Source organism: Eucyclogobius newberryi, unplaced genomic scaffold (genome assembly GCF_026437365.1).
Source record: "Eucyclogobius newberryi isolate DKJ021-1_F unplaced genomic scaffold, fEucNew1.0.hap1 SCAF_24, whole genome shotgun sequence".
In the NCBI taxonomy this organism is placed as follows: domain Eukaryota; kingdom Metazoa; phylum Chordata; class Actinopteri; order Gobiiformes; family Gobiidae; genus Eucyclogobius; species Eucyclogobius newberryi.
The window spans coordinates 1,091,017-1,110,915 of record NW_027315879.1 but is presented as its reverse complement, the minus strand read 5'-3'; the positions used below and the strand labels follow the sequence as shown (position 1 = coordinate 1,110,915).

At 42.9% G+C, this 19,899-nt stretch overlaps 1 protein-coding gene across 2 annotated transcripts in view; it reads right to left on the bottom strand.

Moving 5' to 3' along the window:
* LOC140372494 (TBC1 domain family member 9B-like) overlaps positions 1-19,899 on the bottom strand; it is a 115,633-nt gene that overhangs the window by 9,364 nt on the left and 86,370 nt on the right. For both annotated transcript variants that reach the window (XM_072459602.1, XM_072459601.1), the window contains exons 13-18: positions 16,921-17,003; positions 15,416-15,542; positions 2,892-2,990; positions 2,705-2,773; positions 1,908-2,151; positions 941-1,006 (exon numbers count right to left, since the gene is read on the bottom strand). In XM_072459602.1, coding sequence (XP_072315703.1) covers positions 941-1,006; positions 1,908-2,151; positions 2,705-2,773; positions 2,892-2,990; positions 15,416-15,542; positions 16,921-17,003 — 688 coding nt within the window. The remainder of the gene's footprint in view (positions 1-940; positions 1,007-1,907; positions 2,152-2,704; positions 2,774-2,891; positions 2,991-15,415; positions 15,543-16,920; positions 17,004-19,899) is intronic.

Genomic DNA, 19,899 nt, shown 5'->3' with positions numbered 1-19,899 from the left:
ATGCTCAATGAATAAAAGTAAAATTTTTGATGGTTTTGGGGAAGTTTGTTATAGAATCATTTACTGTGGGTGTCCACCGCGACACTCGCCAACTCTCGATTGCCTTAATATTAAAACAAATATGTTTATAAAGTTTCTCCCCAATTATCAGGGCTAGAGACAAAAAGTAAAGGCTGACAAAGAGCTGTTGTACTACTAGAGGAGTAGTCTGTCTGAAAGGCGACTGTGTCTGGTGTTGCTGGACTTTAAAAGGGCCAATACCAATACTCGTTCTAAGAGTGTTTCGTCTTAGTACCTAGGTAATTGATAAGACATGCAAGTACAGTGATCCCTCGCTATATCGCGGTTCACTTTTCGCGGACTCGCTGCTTCGCGGATTTTCATCATGCATTGTGTTCTGCATTCTGATTGGCTAAACAGTCTCTCCGCGTCTTCTCTACCTGTGTGTCAATAACGTTATGGATTAATATGTACACGTACGTAAAACCGCTTGCCAAATTGAAGTTTGCGAGGCCGGTGAGAGCGGCGCGCGTGAGCTCCGGGAGAGGCCGGTGAGAGCGCGCGTGTTAGCCGCGGGAGAGAGCGCGCGCGTTAGCTGCGGGAGAGAGCGCGCGCGTTAGCTGCGGGAGAGAGCGCGCGCGTTAGCTGCTGGAGAGAGCGGTGAGAGCGGCGCGCGTGAGCTCCGGGAGAGGCCGGTGAGAGCGCGCTTGTGAGTTGCGGGAGAGAGCGGTGAGAGTACAGTACAAACGTTAATACAGTACTTTTATTTGTTAAACAAATGCTTGGGCCTGTAAAAAGGTTTTGTTCCTTGCTTTCAATGTTTTATGGAGTATTTCATTGTATAACTTCTACTTCGCGGATTTCGACTCCCGCAGGTTCTTCTTGGAACGTAACCCCCGCGATAAACGAGGGATCACTGTATTCTAAAATAATCTTTTACCTGGAGGCATGTGCAGTTTGTAGAGCAGCTTCAGTTTTTCTGTGAAGTCTCCATGGTACATCACAGCTGGAAAGGATCAAACCAGGACTAAGTCAGGATTCAACCAAGTCTACAACAAGTTCACGTTCTCTTTCTTGTTTGGTGTGTTTTGAAACTTGGAGCTTGATCCAGTCGGACACGTGCACAGAAGAAAATAGAGTTGTGGCGCAGTGCATTCACAGGATGTGGGACTGCGCAGCGGAGCTGCTTTATATGGAATCGGCATGTTACTGTTATAAAAACACTGAGCCAGGTCTAAACGATGAATCAATCAGTCTAAAAAGATCCAAATCAGGTCTTGACCCTTTATAACCAAGGACTTAACTAGGGGCGCGTCCAAATGTCCTCAAAAGTCCCAAACCCCTCATTCAATCCACAGTCCTGCACTGTTTCAGACTATAAAGTGCACTCAATCACAAAGTGATTCAGACACTGGGCTCACTACTTCCTCCTCGCCCTGGATCATGTGACTCTAGCATCTGAGTGGAAAAAAAGTCTGCAACTCTTGTTTTTGTAATACATATTGGTAAATTCCATGTGACACATTTACAGAACAATAATCATCACAAATGTCATGGATCTCACATTAAATAACAAACAGACTGGATTATTCAACTTCTGCCTGTGACTGCAACTCAAGCTAAGCTAAGCGGCTAACGCTTATGACTATGGCGTGTTTTGTTCATATTCTTGAGTCACAGAGCTCTTCTGCTTCATTCAGTCTATTGTGTCCACTTAAAAACCTGTCGCTGTGGTTTTTCTGACCCTTGTAATGCATTGTGGTCTATCTTGACCGGTCTAGTGACCTGCTGGACATTGGGACAGCAATAAAATGGCATGAGGACATAGAATGTATGTAGGACATAGTGTGGACATTTGGACTATGGCAGTGTAAAACAGGGTCCAAACGGGCCAATGCTGGTCTTACTGAGAGGATGGATAAACTCCTTGAAGTTGACCAGTCCGTCCTGGTTCTGATCCTGGAGTCTGAAGAGGCGGGCGGCTATGTTGTGGCTGTGGCTGTTCCATCTCCATGGCGACATCTCGGCGATCAATTGACTAAAGAGGGCATGGTCCACACGGTGCTGCTCCAAATATGGCACCACCAGGTCTGGACCAACAGAACCTGGACCAGGGCCCTGTCCCCAGTAACAGCTGCTCATATGTTTGGACTGCGAACATACAAATAATTTTAGAATGTATATTTAGTCAATGTAAAATAAGTAAGCAACTTATTTGTGGTCAAAATGTTTCTAGTGAAAGAAGAGGAGTATTTGAATGTTCAGGATTAAGCTATGTTTGACTTGAGTATTATATATTTTATATATATTCTGTCAAAGATATACAGATACATCTGGACGATATTTGCACGATTGCAAAATCGACCCGACACATTGGCCAAAACTATCGGTAGAGCTTATTGGTCATCAGCAGCTCAGTATTCAATTCAAGGAAAAAAACACCATATTGGTTGACCTCTTATGTGTATTCAATCAAAATACAACTCTGAGAGAAAAGTGTTAAAACATGGATAAAATCTCATACAACTGTACATAATATGTACACTTTAATTTGAAATGAAGCAGCACACACACACACGCGCACACACGCACACGCACGCACAGCACGCAGGCACGCAATATTTACTCATATTTTATTCATCATCCATTCATTGCTATTCATATTCTTTTTCAGAAATAAAAAAGTAGTAGTAAGATATGTGACCTTAAAGAGGCAGTAGAGTTCCTCGAGCTCTTCGATAGAAAAGGCTGACTCAGTCATCACCGCCCGAACCTGTTCACCCGGGATACACAGATGAACTAACAGAAGAATACTTACAATAATGTGAGCAGTAGCACAGCCTTAGCACTGAAAACAGTCCAAAAGACGTGAAAGAGAGGTAAAGACTGACCACGCTCCTCTGGGCCGTGTCCTCCAGACTCTGGATCACCTTCAGTCTCTGTTTGAACCTCATCTGCTCAATCACATCTGCACGAAGACCTCCAAACCTCTAAGGGAGAAGAAGAGAAACGAGAGGCAGAGGAAAAGAGTAGATGGAGAAAAGAGAGGGAGAGGAGGAAATGAGAGGGAAAAACAAGGAAGAGGAGAAAAGAGAGAAGGTGGAGAAAACGGTTTAAGTGTAGTCATTTCAACTTTCATCCATGTCATTCTCAATCTGTGTGTCTAGTCTGAGAACTCACTTCTTATTGCACTACATATTTTATTTATGTACATATCAAGCCTATTTTTAACTTTATTTTAACTTTACTTATTTTTATCTGGTAGCTATTCATTGTTTTGTATTCATTGATCATTGTTTGTGAATTTTGTTAATTGACAATGGCAATAAACCTGATTCTGATTCTGTGGATGTGCGGAAAATGGAAGTGAAAGTGCTCAAACTACAACTTAACAGGCTCCAAGAAGATGTCTATCAAGGTAATGACTGTGGCAACAGAAGAGTATCCAGTGTCAGACAACGGTGCCCAACAGCTTGTTACGACAATTAAAATGGTCATGGGACACACATTATGGCACCACCGCAGGTAGTAACATCCGCCACAGAACCAAAGAACTACACACCTGCTTCACTAATCATCTATAATCAAGGACGTGGACGTAACACATTCTTTCTTGGAAGAGGACGTGGGGCAGGAGCTGGAAGAGGACAAAAAAGGTTCAATGTGGCTCCTAATCAATGCTTAAACTGCTTTGGGACCGGACATTGGGCACGAAACTGCCCCCACAGGGGAATGCAATATGGTCCCCATCAAATGGTTCCACAATTTCAAAGACCACAAATGATGAAAATGAGTCAACCCATATCAAGCCAGAATCATCTACCACCACCCTTGCCCCTCGTGGTCTGCCTGGTTATACCGCATCTTTGGGCCGTGGGCTGGCACGGTTTCTGTTTTTCACCAATATTATGGTTATTGCCTGTCTATTGATTATGAATGGATGTTATGCAATCTTAGATCACTTGTAGAACGCATAATCTCATCTGCTCTTACTAAACCACCTGCACATCTTCTGACCCTGATGACACACGCTGACTATTACTCTGCCAAACCTGAATCTGACTCTGATAATGACTATACTTTCTCCTGAATCTGACGAATCTGATTACTACATCCAACCATGTGTTTAATTGGGGATGCTCCTTGTTTCACACCATTTTATGAAATATACGGCAGGTGAATATGGACCAGTGGATTCACTCTGTCACTGCATCCAACAGATCAGTGTGTGGATGCAAAACAACTTTCTCCAGCTGAACTCAGACAAGACGGAAATCTTTGGCCCAAAGAAACAAAGAGAAAGTGTTAGCAGTCACATCCAGAGGCTTGCTCTAAAATCTACAAATCAAGTTAGAAATCTGGGGATAATAATGGACTCAGACTTGAATTTTAACAGCCACGTCAAATACATAACATCAGCAGCTTTTTACCATCTAAAAACATTGCCAAAATCAAAAGTATAGGCAAGGCAAGTTTATTTGTTGAGCACAATTCGTAAACAAGGCAATTCAAAGTGCTTCACACAACAGGAAAGAAAATGCATTAAAATCACAAAGACATGACAGAAATCACAAAACCTTCATTTCTTTTCATTAAAATTAACAATTTTGCTGACATGAATCATACATTTTGTCCGTGCTTAGTGATCCGCTAGATGGAAAACCAAATCAATTCGACCACACTGGCAGACATTCTTTCCCATAATTATTTGACATAGTCAGCTTGACAGGAGAGCTTTTAGTGATAAAACTCACTCTTGATCAGTGGGTGGGTGCGCCAGGCTCTTCCTGGATTTTTCAGTGGCCTTAGTGCCGACTGACCATCTGACCAGCGTGTGTTCTGACCCTCTCCCCAGGCACCTGCTGTGCGGCTGCGCGTGGACACCGGCACAATGGGCTATTGTGTCCAGTGGAATTATTTACATGTCTAAAAAGTAGAAGAATTTCTCTAAAAAATATATATATATATTTTTCAAATTAAAGACATTTAAAGGTGCTGTTTTCAGGCTCCAAACAAGCTGTAAAACAGCTGCAGTACATCCAAAATGCTGTTGATCGAGTCCCGACTAGAACAAGGAAGTACGATCACATTAGTCCTGTGCTCAAGTCTCTGCACTGGCTTCAGGCCCAGAGAATAGACTTTAAAGCAGCTTGGCTTGTATACAAGTCTCTCCATGGCAAAGCACCAAAGTACATCTCTGACAGGTTAGTGCCATATGAACCATCTGTCCGAGATGGTTCATATCTGAGGACCTCAGGGACCGGCCTTCTGCTGGTGTTAAGAGTCAGTGAGGTATATTAAACTACATAATGTGTTTCCTCTGCCAGTGTAAAGGATTGTAAAGGAATGTGTTTTCTGCTCTTGTAGTATTCTGACATTGGGGCCTCTTTGTTTTACTATTAAGGTAAGATAAGATAAGATAATCCTTTATTGTCCCACATGGGGAAATTTCATTGATGCGTAGAAGGTCTTCAGGTGTGGCCCTGTCACTCCAAAGACGAGATGCTGCAGAAACGTAAATAGGAGGAGGAGACCGTATATGGCTCGATGTTTCGACCAGTTTTGGGTCTTAGGGCGTCAACTAGAGATGCCATCCTTGTTAGCTAATTTGGGTCAAAGGTCAGTTTTTGAGGGGTGTTTCTTTGTGTGGAAGGTCTATAAATATAAGATAAGATAATGTAGGATATGCAGATGTCCTCCCCTTGTTGCCATGATGACAGGAATGCGGGCTATAGGTGTGATCAGCTGCCCGTGTGGAGTTTTACGGCCCTCGAGAGCAGAGGACGTAATAGAGACAACAGAGACGCTCTGAACTTTGAAAATAACTTTTCATCAAATGACTCCTTTTGGATTACAGAGATTAACGATCTCTCCAAGGCAAACACTAAAACGCTGAAAGACTATGCGGTTTTAGTGGTTTTAACAGACAATCATCAGATTGCAAAAAATTGTCCACCAGATGACTTTACATGTACATATTATGTTATCGTGTTTTACATACATTTTAACTGTTTCATAACTTGTTGTGTAGACAATTTTACCTTTTGTGTAACTCTTGTGGCCTAAAGCTAGATCTCGTCTCCTTATCAGCTCTGACCCCAGCTTGCATGCTGATTGGCTGAAGCCACGGCGTCAAAACCCCCGTGGGGAAAGACGAAAAGGAAAGAGCAGGGAGTTACAGAGCCAGTTCCATCTGAGCTCCAGAGAGAGTTCCATTCGAGTTTCCTTCGAAGCTCGACCCGCCATTCAGGGTGCCACGAAGCAAGGTCCATGACACCGGGCCTTGGGAGCAGACCTCGGGCCTAGTTAGCGTGAGCCATGCTACGCTACGGGACAAAGACTTTTCCAAGAGAAGCTAATGTTCCCTCCCGGAACTAAGAAACCTGTGCCGTTTTTAAAAACGTGATTGATGCTGCATCATGCGAATCAAGCAAGGACCTTTTGCAACTTTTTGAGTCCACAGCCTTTTAGACCAACCACATCGGTGGAGCAAGCACGATGGCCTTTTCACTTGGAACGCCTCAGAGCCAAGGAGAACGCAGATCCCAGAACCTGATCCAGTCCTTCTTTGGCCAGACAACGTCAGAGCCGAGCTCCAGAGCAGCCCTGCTCTGGCCAGCGTGTGGACTGAGCTGCAGCGTGACCCTTTGAGTGAAGCCTGGAGGCGACGCGAACGCCACGCAGGCTCTTGGACCCCACGCAGGCCCTTGGACCCCACACAGGCTCTTGGACCCCACACAGGCTCTTGGACCCCACGCAGGCCCGTCTCCTCAGGATCACAGCTTCTGGTTCCGTTGGTATGAATGCACTTCACAGGCTGGCTGAATTTCATCTTAGAATTAACTCTAGCACACACCTAGATAGATCTAGAACCATCATGTCTAGTGTTTTCCATCTGTTAATGACCCATTTGCAGAAAAGGGGTCAATGTCACGGTTATGTTCTCAAACCTTTAGATCAAAGAGCAAATTAATTTCTAATTAATTAATTGATCTAGATATCTGATTATAGAGTTGTTAAATTGCCGATTATCCGGCTGGTGCCCCATTCTACGATTCAAACTTACCCATGTGTGTGTCATGTTTGAATTCTTGAACAATTCTTTAATCAATATCAAACCTGAATGCCCCCCCTCCTTCACAAGTGGGTGGACATTCATAACCTTACAGTACTTGTACTAGTATGTTACCCTACAATAAGATAGCCTTTAATGTCCACACATGGGGAAATTTTGGTGTTTCAACGCAGGTAGATACAGGGGGAAAGGACAGATAACTTATAGGAAGTTTATAAAAAACATTCTTAATAGAAGAACTCTTATAAACAAAAACAAAAACTCTTATTAACAAAACTCTCATATCTTAATAGGGAATGGAGGGCAGAAAATAAAAATAAAAGATAAAATAATAATAATACAAATAAAAATAGCTGGCATAAGACAAATAATACTAATAATAATGGTAAAGTGAACACTCTTATTTACATCAGTTGTATGCGCATGAATGACATTAATTGCGTGTGAGTATGACAGTAATTACACATGAATATGACGGTATTGCACATGGTTAGTCAGTACTGCACATGTTCAGGGCCAGTCTGATAGCAGCAGGAAGGAAAGACCTGCGAAACCTTTCCTTCACACAGCGAGGGTGGATCAGTCTCTCACTGAAGCTGCTCTCCAGAGCGGACAGAGTGTCCTGCAGAGGGTGGGACTCATGGTCCAGCATAGATGTGAATTTAGCCAGGACCCTTCTGTCCCCCACCTCCTGCACCGAGTCCAGAGCGCAGCCCAGGACGGAGCTGGACTTCTTAATGACTTTGTCCAGCTTCTTCCTCTCCTTCTCTGTGATATAATATCTAAAATAAATATCTGGTGAAAGCTTTGTTCATGGTCCTTCTATCGGCTGCAAGAGACCCAGGCACATGCCGGCTGTCTGTAAATTGATGCTGCTTTATGTGATCTTCTAAAATACAGAGCAAGTGTCAGCGAGAGTTTTCCTTCTTCTCCCACTCGACGCACCTCAAGAATCAACCTCAGGCACCACATCAGGACTAAACATGGACCGGCCTCCTGCTGGTGCCAGAGTCAGGACTTAACATTGACCGGCCTCCTACTGGTGTTAGATTCAGGACTAAACATGGGCCAGCCTCCTGCTGGTGCCAGAGTAAGGACTAAACATGGGGAATCTGCGTTTCAGTTTTATGCAGCTAAAATCTTCCTGAAGATGTGAGACAGGTTCTACTCTGGCAATGTTCAAATCTAAGCTAAAAACTGTTTTGTTTAGCTGTGCATATGACTGAAAAGATTTTCTCTGCACTCTTCTCTTTTATGAAGATGATTTCTGTCATGTCTGTGTGATTTTAATGAATATTTTTCTGAAGCACTTTGAATTGCCTTGTGTATGAATTGTGCTCTACAAAAAAACTTACCTTGCCTTGTGCCTATATCTGCTTTGGTGATTTTAGATCTGTCTTTATTGAGAACAAATAAGTAATCTATTCTGGAATAGATCGTATGCGGATTAGAAAAATGGGAACCGTATTTTTCGGGTTGTAAAGCGCTCCTGAATAAAAGCTGCGCACACGATATTTATGAAGGAAATAGAACTTGTCCATAATATGGACAAATTCTATTTCCTTCATAAATATCGTATGGGCCGCACCAGACAATAAACCACAGGTGCCCACGTCGTAACATAAGATAATTACACGTAAATAAACATGGTAGTGATGTGTCTTTTGAACCGGAGGTCTCGCGGCGCACCCACGGTCCGCTTTGCTGAGTTACTAATTTGGAGTTGTATTGTAATAAAACACAACATTTTGAAGTTTAACAAACAAAGAACACATCACAGCTGTCCCTACTGCCCCCTCTGTCCCTTCTGTCCCCTCTGTCCCTACTGCCCCCTCTGTCCCCTCTGTCCTTAATGACTCTGTGTGAGCTGATTTACCTGTCTGTGTCTTCACATCTGGATAATCTGCTCCTGAGCTCTCGTACTTATCGAGTGAGTGTTACATTGTAACATGAGATATTTACACAGAAATATGTGACTCGCCACGGCAATTGTCGGACCATGTCGGCCTCGGTGAAACTGAGAAAAACAGCATTTTACTTTTTTTTCCCCAAATTTGTGATTTTCATTTTTTTGCAGAATGTGCTAGTTGAAGTTATGAATAAGCCCCTGTGTGCTTCAGATAACACTATTGGTTGTCTTAAACGTATACATTAAGCTGTTAAAAATGTGGAGTTTTCAGGTCTTTTTCCTGCTCTCCTGGGGGGAGTCACCTTTTTCTAGCCAACGTATTGTTTACATTTTCCACCAATCAGCTGTGATCCGCATGGCCAGCTGCGTGCTCCGTGCTCATTACTCCAGACCGTCTGCAGAGCACAGTCTTCAGAGCTTACATTTCCTGGACTACATTGCAACGGAACTGTTTACTCAGGTACACTTTTACTTTACTACTAAATTATTGCTTTAACGCTGTGTTTTAAGGCAGTCTCGTGATCACTTTAGAATCTTACTTGTCTGCTCCGGTGGAGCTAATGCTAAGCTAACATGTTGCTTCAGTGCACTCTGCAATACGGGCTTAATGTGACTACTTGCTGTTATCACCATGTTATCGGGTTATTTTTCGGCGTGGGTTGGCCCGTGGGTTGTGTGGGTCGTGCTTTGTGTCTGTTTTATCGTGCTAAACCGGCTGTTACCCCCACAGCCCGGAGCTAAACGCAGCTATTCGGAGCTAAGTTGTAAGCTAAACTTTGCTATGTTATCGGGTTATTTTTCGGCGTGGGTTGGCCCCTGGGTTGTGTGGGTCGTGCTTTGTGTCTGTTTTATGGTGCTAAACCGGCTGTTAGCGCCACAGCCTGGAGCTAAACGCAGCTATTCGGAGCTAAGTTGTAAGCTAAACTTTGCTATGTTCATCCATCCATCCATTTTCTACCGCTTGTTATCGGGTTATTTTTCGGCGAGGGAAGAGAAAAAAACTACAACTCCCGATACCACTTACGTACGTTGCACGTCACGCACGCACTGCGTCACTCGAACCGATCACGCGCTTGCCTGGCCATTATCAGCTTCCTGTGTGTCTCTGCACGGTGTTGGGAGAGACGACAGGACGGCTGAACCAAGTAAGCTTTGCGACTAAAACACCCGCTTTTAATCACTTTAATGTGCGCCGGTTTTAAACTCGAGTGTATGTTTATGTTTTGGTGTGCTGTTTTGCTTGTGTGTTTTGCTTTTACGAGCAGTGTTATCTCAAGTGAGCTAGCTAGCATCGCTAGCCGGGGGCAGATGTCCCAATATCTCCGCGTTTTGCATCTTAAATACACCGTTAACGTCACAATGTGAACTGTTATCTGTGAAGCGTGTTATTCCCATATTACTGTTAACCCTAATCCTTTTATCCCCCTTTTCAGAATTGGCAAAGACACCCTGACTGACATGACCTGTCTCTACGTGAAGTCTGCTAAGGAGCGTGGTAAGTGTAAAACATTATTTTGGTGATTTTCGTGTTTTAATGATTAGAGTATAATTAACCATAAGCAACATCTGTTTTTCAGGTGAGCCTGCAGTTTGTACATCAAGCTTCAGATCACTGTGGAAACGGCTTCTCCCACACATCAGAAGCTGCAGGCCACGCACAGATCATCAGATTATCAAGCGAGCATACATGAAGACCAGGGTTGACACTTTGGAAGACATCGCTGAGGTTAGTTTATATTATTTGACTACTGTAATGTGTAAACATTAGCCTGGCAAAACTTCAGTGCTGCTCTCTGCTTAAGATATGTTTCTTCTGTTCTCATTTTTTTACATTGTCGCCCTTGTCATCAGGTAGTGGACAACAGCTCTCCTGAGTCTCACCTCAATATCCCACAGCTTGTTGGAACGGCGGATGGCAAAGTGTTTGTCAAGAACTTGGACTGGCAGAAGCATCTGAGTCCCTTCTTCAGACGGCTTCCAAAGATCAAGAGTTATCAGCACTTCAGGTATTTATATTGAAACTCTCACATTGTGTTAAAAAAATAAATAGTTAATGAGTGTTTTATGTGAAATAGTTAGCCATTTCTTAAATGTCCTGTTATTTGTTTACAGCTTTGATGCCAAGAGCCGAGAGTCACAGCACAGAAGAGTGCACAGACGAAGAAGAGGATGAGGATGTGATCTCTGATGTAATTGGACTCTGGTGGTGTACATATCATATCTATTATCTCATATCTCATATATTCAAAGCCATGGACCCGTTGCAGTTCGTATACCTGGCCCTGGCATCTGTTTATAAGAGTTCTTCTATTAAGAGTGTTTTTTAAACTTCCTATAAGTTACTGTCCTTTCCCCCTGTATCTACTGCGTTGTAACATTAAAGGCTATCTTATCTTATCTTTTGTTGTTTGTGTTGAATCATTCAGGGCACCATTGTTGGTGCACTGAATCACCTGTGAATTATGTTTATCGACAAATGCAATAAACCCTATTCTGATTCTAATTCTGATTCTTTGATACTATTCAGGGCCTTTTGTAATCCAAGTATTTCCATTTTAATATAGTAACTTCTAATTCTGATTCAAGTCCAGTTATCATCAATAACAACACTCCTCTTGAGTCTTCAGTGACAGCTGTAGGGGGAAGGTGGTGTCAGTGTGACGGGGGGAGGGCTTATCTCAATGAGATGCAAATGAGCCCCCCTGTGACTCTGGGCTCACTCCGGTGAGAAACTTTGGAAGCCGTTTTCTCAGTGAATGGGTTTGAGAGTTGTATACATTCAAATGACCACAACTTACTCAAATATTATCAGATCTACATGAGTGAGACATCATTGGAAAGCTTTGAATTCACACTTTCAGAATCTGTGAATAACTCAAAATGTCTTCGGGTAGACATGTAACTGGATTAGCCACGGTCAGTCACATATGGTCCAGAGTAATGATGCACATGTTGTCTTTTGACTCGTGAGTCTGGTCTGGCCAGAGTCTAAGTCTAATTTCAATGTGGCAGGTTCTAAACTGCAGATTCGTATATTGCATGGCCGCGCTTCATGTGTGTCTTTGTATTCTGCCGCGTCTACATTCACTTCTTAATGAAACTAATTTCTCCATGAATATGGGTCTGATTGTAATAACTAACTGCTTCTACTGACGTCTTCTTCTACAGCATGTCAAACGCTTGCGCTTCAGTGCCCCCTGGTGGCTGTTTGCTAGTAAAAATCTACAAATTAGTTATAACAACCACAGGGTTCAAAGCGTGGGGAAAAAGTAAAGTCCGAAAAGTACGGTATACTGGCGTGTCCCAGGGTTCATTTCCCTCCATATGTCAATCAATCTTAGATTCTTCAATCCAATCCAATCCACTTTATTTATATAGCACGATTTATACAACCAGAGGGTTCCAAAGTGCTTCACAGCAAAGTAAAAGACAGGCAAAAATAGGATAAAAGTAATAAAATAAGATATAAAAACAAAATCAAATAGAAAATTAAATCAAACAAACACACTAAAATCAATGGAATAAAAATAAACAAAATAAAATAAATAAAAAGGTGCTGCCCTCCCAACACATATAAAACATACAATCAACACACTACATGGAGTTAAAAGCCAGAGAAAACAGATGGGTTTTAAGAAGCGATTTAAAAAGAGGCAGTGAGGAGGCTTTTCAATTGCCCTGGTTTACACCGCCCCTGCTGCACTCTGGAAAGTATTTTCCCATTTCCCATAAATCCAATCCCCCACATTTAGCACTAGGGTTAGGAATCACTGGGTACCTCACAATACGATACACGATTCATAGTTCACAATACCGAGAACATCAAGATATGGCGATACTGTGATTATCGATATATTGTCTATAATAACTCACGATATATCATATGTTTAAAGAAATACTGATAAATAAAACAACTTGTATCCTATTAGTTGTAAATAACTGACATACACATTTTGTTTGTGCAGCAATCATTTATACTGTCTTTGAAACACACTTGACACCATTTGGGTGTAATATTGCAGTAGAGAACTTTCTGGGTAAACTATGAGTGTACCGTGACCGTCATGTGCCGCACTCAAAAGCCTTTAAATTTCCTCAAAAACCGTCAGTGCGCTTTATAATCCAGTGCGCTTAATATACGGATTATTTCTGGTTGTGCTTACTGACTCCGAAGCGATTTTGTGTGGTACACGGTGTATAAAGAAGACTTGGGACACGAGAGACTCCGGTGCACGTCTAGAAGCACGTTTACGGTACTCCGGAAGTCCCAGAAGTCCACACATGTATGCAAAGCATTCTAGGAACAGTAGACTACCGCTACACACGGCGCTCGCAGCGCTCTGTCAAAATGTAAACTACATTATACGTCAGGAACAACGCGGACACCTAAATACAGGAGCCGGAATTAAGGACCCCAAGTTATCACAAGAGACACGCTTACGACGCAACTTTAAACTCTGGGCTCAAGTATCAGTCCCAACTGTGGTCCGAGCTTTTGCAAAGGCCGGAATCATCGCTGAACTGCCGCATGACTCAGAGATAGATCCAGGGATGCGGCATGTACAGCATCCTGCCCGACTGTTAAACTCGGACACTGAAGATGAAGAATTTGAGGGATTTGTGGACGACGGATGAACTGAAAAAGCGAGTGTATTGTGTTGTATTTTATATGTTATAAGTGAGCAAATCTGAGAGTTGTTGTGAATATGCTAACGTGTCTTTTAGCGGTAGCTGTTTTGATGTTGGAAAATTTTGATCTAAATGAGTTGAACGCATTTAATAAAGCTCAACTGACTGACTTATCTGTCTGTTTTGTTTTGCTTGATGTGCTTTATAGTCCGGTGCGCTTTATATGTGAACAATTATCCATAATAGACCATTTATTGACAGTGCGCTTTATAATCCGGTGCGCCTTTTCATGTGCAAAATACGGTAGGACTCGGTGGCCCTTGTCCACCCGTCACAAATGAGACCTATTCTTTCTGCCAATTCAAGTGCAGACTCAACTTTAGCTCAGGTCTGGTCGTAAAGTGCAGGAAGTATTTACGAGAGGGAATGTCAAAGAGTGGCTCTAAAATTTGCAGCAAAAAGCGGAACTCCTCGTTCTCCACCTTGCTGTACGGACGGAGTCCCTTACACATGTAAACAGCGATCCCATTTGTGATTGATTTTCCCCTTGTAGAAGAAGGTGGCAGCTTTGCCTGGAAAAGGGAGTTTACGCCGGGCTGAGCAAACAACAACCACGGCTCTCTCACACAGCTCGGGTGATGCGGCGAGAGGTGGCTGTGCCTTTTTGGTCGTGTTTCCTGTACCGAACTCTTGAAAAGCAGTTGTTGCATATTGCATAGTCCTTTCCGAGCTTTCTCCCTACTGTGCTGCTTAAGAAGCCAGTGAGTCCATACTTTGGACTTAAATTATGCTGGTGCGTCTTTTAACATGTCCCTCTCACTTTTGTTTTCCTCATTTGACTCCACCGTTTTCGTGTCTGTGTACGACTTCTTCTTCCGCTCAAAGCCAATCTCGCACTGCGCGCCCCCTAGCTAACTCCAAAGAATGTCTCAACAAAGGAAAGGTGAATAAAGCCGTTTCTAGCGGCTTTTTACAACGTTAAAGATTGATACTTGACGAGAACGCATCAATAATCAATCGCAGGAGTAAATATCACGATATATCGCCATATCGATATTTTGGCGCACCCCTATTTGGCAAATCGATGAGTAGATGTATTTAGTCACAGAGTTTATGTCAACATGGAGCATAACGTCTTAGACAAATAAATCATGCAAAGTAAGTAATCACTTCAATTTAACAGAAATGTATCACCATGTGACCACAACCCGGCACCTCTGTTTCTCCTGGTGTTGTGAGCATGTGTTTTTTACCTTCAAAAGTCACCAGAAGAGTTGCAGGGAAAGAAAACCCATTATCACTCATTATCAGGCCTTGTGATTTATCAGCTGCTGGTCTTAGTTTGCCAAGGTGATGTGCTCTTTCTATTGTGATGGGAGGGACTTCAACTCGTGAGCCATCAAGGAGCTCAGGAATAATCTTGTCCAAGAAGCTTTCTGTATCCTTTCCTTCTTCTCCTTCTTATAGGCCCACAAGCCTCAGTTTAGGACGACGGGATCTGGACTCCAAATCCTCCAAAATTGTTGTTCTCCCAACTCCAGCAATTGATTGAGCTGATTTGATTATGATGATTTGCGTACGTGTCAATGTTTGTAACTGCCCTTAAAAGCATGTGTATTGTTATTGTTCTGGGGTTAGGGACAGAAACCTTTGTTAGGGACAGTGGTTATTTACGATCCACGAGTAAATAAAGATCCACCTTTTGAGAAAGACAAACTGTTCTGTTTCATTTCTTTTTTGGTGATTGTTTGCAGAAATTCCATAACAACTGTCTCCTAACCCCTTTCCCTCCTCCTCCTCACCTGGTAAGACTCCTTGATCAGGGTGAAGACATCCATGCAAGGACTGGGAGAATCTTCCGAGGAGACGGCCGAGTGCAGAACTGGGATGTGCTCCTCCACCTCCGGGTTTACCACGTTTTCCAGGTAACTGCCCGCAACGAAGTCAAGAGACAAGGGACAAAAAAGGCAAGAGAGACAAGAGACAGTGAGGGGGATGAAAAAGAGAAGAGATATTGTAAGAGAGAAAAGATAGAGATAGAGGTGAGGGGGAATGGAACACAAAAAATAAATAAGGAAGAAGCGGCAGCAGCAGCAATAGTAGCAACAATAGTAGCAGCTGTAGTAGCAGTAGCAGTAGAAGTAGCAGTAGTAGTAGCAATAGTAGCAGCATTAGCAGCACTAGCAGTAATAGTAGTAGCAGTAGTGGTAGCAGTAGCAGCAGTAGTACCATTAGCAGTAGCAGTAGCAGCATTAGCAGTAGCACTAGCAGTAGAAGTAGCAGGAGTGGTAGTAGTAGTAGCAACAGTTGTAGCAGCAGTAGCAGTAGAACTAGCAGCAGTAGCAGCACCATTAGCAATAGCAGTATCAGCACTAGCAGTAGCAGAAGAAGTAGATGTAGAAGTAGCAGTAGCAGTAGTAGCACTAGTAGTAGCAGCAGTAGCAGTAGTAGTAGCAGTAGTAGCAGCAGTAGTAGCAGCAGTAGCAGTAGTAGTAGTAGCAGTAGTAGCAGCAGTAGTAGCAGTAGTAGCAGCAGTAGTAGTAGCAGAAGTAGCAGCAGTAGCAGCACCATTAGCAATAGCAGTATCAGCACTAGCAGTAGCACTAGCAGAAGAAGTAGATGTATAAGTAGCAGTAGCAGTAGTAACAGCAGTAGTAGCAGCAGTAGTAGCAGCAGTAGTAGCAGCAGTAGCAGCAGTAGTAGTAGCAGTAGTAGCAGTAGTAACACTAGTAGTAGCACTAGCAGTAATAGTAGTAGCAGCAGTAGCAGTAGTGGTAGCAGTAGCAGCAGTAGTACCATTAGCAGTAGCAGTAGCAGCATTAGCAGTAGCACTAGCAGTAGAAGTAGCAGGAGCGGTAGAAGTAGTAGCAACAGTTGTAGCAGCAGTAGCAGTAGAACTAGCAGCAGTAGCAGCACCATTAGCAATAGCAGTATCAGCACTAGCAGTAGCAGAATAAGTAGATGTAGAAGTAGCAGTAGCAGTAGTAGTAGCAGTAGTAGCAGCAGTAGTAGCAGCAGTAGCAGCAGTAGCAGCACCATTAGCAATAGCAGTATCAGCACTAGCAGTAGCACTAGCAGAAGAAGTAGATGTATAAGTAGCAGTAGCAATAGTAACAGCAGTAACAGCAGTAACAGCAGTAGTAGCAGCAGCAGTAGCAGCAGTAGTAACAGTAGTAGCAGTAGTAGCAGTAGTAGCAGCAGTAGCAGCAGTAGCAGCATTAGCAGTATTAGCAGTAGCATTAGCAATAGGAGCAGCAGCAGAATGAAAAGTATCAATTGCCATAGTAATCACTCCTGAGTGTGTTACCTTCCCAGAACTGTCATGGCCTCTCCTTCATCATTACAGGCTAAAAGAGCATCCATGTTGTCATAGAGAACAGATAGCGCCACCTACAGGACACACAATATAATTGATGTAGCATACGATGTGCTTCTACCTGGATGAGTTAAGGGTCTAGATAAGAGGTACCCAACGGTCAAACTGATAATTATTTAAAAGCAACGTGAGCATGAGTCACAAACGAGCCAGTTCAAAGTGCCCCGCTTCGCTCAGCTTCTGTCTCTCTTTCCCCTCTGTCCCTTTCCTCTGTCTTTTTTCCCCTCTCGTCTCCCCTCACTCCCTCTTTCTCCTTTGTACCCCTTTCCCCCCTCTCTCCCTCTTTCTCCCAGTGTCTCTCTCGTTCCCCCATGTGTCTCTCTCTTTCCCCCCGTGTGTGTCTCTCTCTTCCCCCCCCCGTGTGTCTCTCTCTTTTTCCCCCCTCCCATGTCTCTCTCTCTTTCCCCCCGTGTGTCTCTCTCTCTTTCCCCCCGTCCCTCTCTCTCTTTCCTCCCGTCCCTCTCTCTCTTTCCTCCCATCCCTCTCTCTTCTTCCGAAAACACGTTGGGCGTGTAGGAAACTAAGAAAGCTACTACTTGGCTAAAAGCACTCCTAGCACGAAATCGAGCGCGAAGCGCTCGCCCACTTCCAAACACTCACTAACGCACTCCTCCACTCATGCACGCCCCGTGCATACTTATTAGTAGGAGGAAAATGGAACATTACCATTGTAAACGGGCGAAGCCCGTGCAAAAGTGCGCACTAAACGAGCACTTTACATTGGGATCCTCATATAAAGCACTCATTTGCGCTAAGTAGCTCACGAATACGTTCCCCATCTCTTGCATGTTCCGTGCATATAAGCATGTAATGCAAAAAATGAACATTATTACTGTATAGAGGGCCAAAAACACAAAGTCGGCGGAGCCCACTCAAAATTAACAAAAGTACCCGTCAGTGACCAGGGACCCACACCATGAGGTAGGAAAGCGCGAGAGCTTTTCGAAAATGTATAGTTTGATATTTGAAAAATGGGAATCGCATCGGAATATTCTTCATCTTTCTTTCGTTCTTCTTTCTTTCTTCTCGGGACCAACCCCCCTATTTTTCACCCAGTGAACATTGACGAAAAGTCATAAAAATTTGCACACCTCTAAAAATCGTGCCTCTCTACATTCTGGCTATTTCCCTTTTATAAAATAAAAAAAAATTGGCACGTCAGCGCCCCCAAATGTACCAAAAATGCATTGAGAGATAGGAAATGACCCAAAAAAAATCTGATCGTAGAATCATGAAATTTGGCGTAGAGGTAGATGGTAACAAGAGAAGTAAAAAATATTATTACGGCAACGCCGTCCGCCCAACCAAATGTCGGCCATATTGGTTCAAAAATGGCTAAGCATGACTCGGGAGTGTTTACGGCTATATTTGTTATTTGTTTTTCATTTTTTTTAAAAACCATCCACACTGCCCCAGCCAATCCCTCAAGCTCAGGGAACAATTGGCTCCAACCTCACTTATGGCTTGGCAGAATCGCATTACTCTTGACATGCTCAGACTCAGATACTGCTGATAACTCATGGTCTGCCTGGTTATACAGCATCTTTGGCCCTTGGGCTGGCACTGTCACTTCTGTTTTCACCACTATCCTTGTTATTATCAGTGATTTGATTATGATTGGATGTTGTGTTGTTCCCTGTCTTAGATCCCTTGTAGAACGCATGATTGCATCTGCTCTAACAAAACAACCTGCATATCTTCTGACCCTGATGACACATGCTGACAATTACTTTGCCTTAACACGAATCTGACTCTGATCAACAGCTATATAAACCACAGTTAAACGGTGGGAGGACGAATCCGCTGCATGACAAAAACAAAATTCCCTGTTTGTACCAACTTAAAACCGATCCTCGCCTCTCGCAGTCTATTATAGACTAAACTTCAACAACAACATGGTTTGAAACTCTGTTGTGCATAATAATTTGGAACAGTGCATTTTAAGGCGCAATGGACGATTTTTTGGCGATTTGAGAACTCACTAATACAACACACACGTGCGTTTGTTTATTAGCGCGACGGATCGCATCGCATCTCTCGTCTCCCGTAGATTTCCGTCTACTTCTGAGCCAGCTCGAACAGTCTTTCTCCGTCTTCATTTTGTCCCGTACACTGAGGGAACTATATTATGATAGATCAATCCGCTTAGACACGCGGAAACGTGGGGACGAGCCACACGCGGCTGCAGGTGAGCGGTAGGTGCGTTTTATGATTGATACGTGGCAGGACTAATCGGCAGTCCACGCCACGAGGAAATAAGAGTCAGATTTGGGTCCAAAAAATCGTCCATTCAACCTTTAAGTTTTTATTTTTGATTAAAATACAGTTTGTTCAATAACATTCAAATTGTACTCGGCACTGTATAACGGTTGATGACTTGAAAATTATGATGACTGTCATTTGCATTGACAAAAAGAGATATATATAATTTGCATAATAATTTGGAACACAGTGTAATGCTTTATTGTCCATGTAATTAGTGAATAATTTGTCGATGAGCGTGGCACAATAACTAGTGATCCTAGAAGGTCTAATTATTTTTGGGAACCTCTATGTTTTGCCTGTGCGGATTTAACAGATTAATATATCCACAAATTATGACTCTTTTAGGGGTTTATTGGGCCATTTTTTAATTCTTAAATGTTGGAATCAGGTGCTCTGTATACACAACTAATGATAATATGTTTTACTTTTATCCACTGCTGTTGAATTTGTTTTTCTATTTTTTTTTTTATGTTTTTATGTTTCAAATTTATAACAAAAGAGAACACAGCAAAACAAAACACAACTTGAGAGAGGGGACATAAACCAAAAAAGGCAGACATCCAACAACAGCCAAAAATGAAAAAAGAGAAAAATCATGACACACAGAACCCAAAGTGAACGTCCCATTTAGTCCATGGTCTGTCA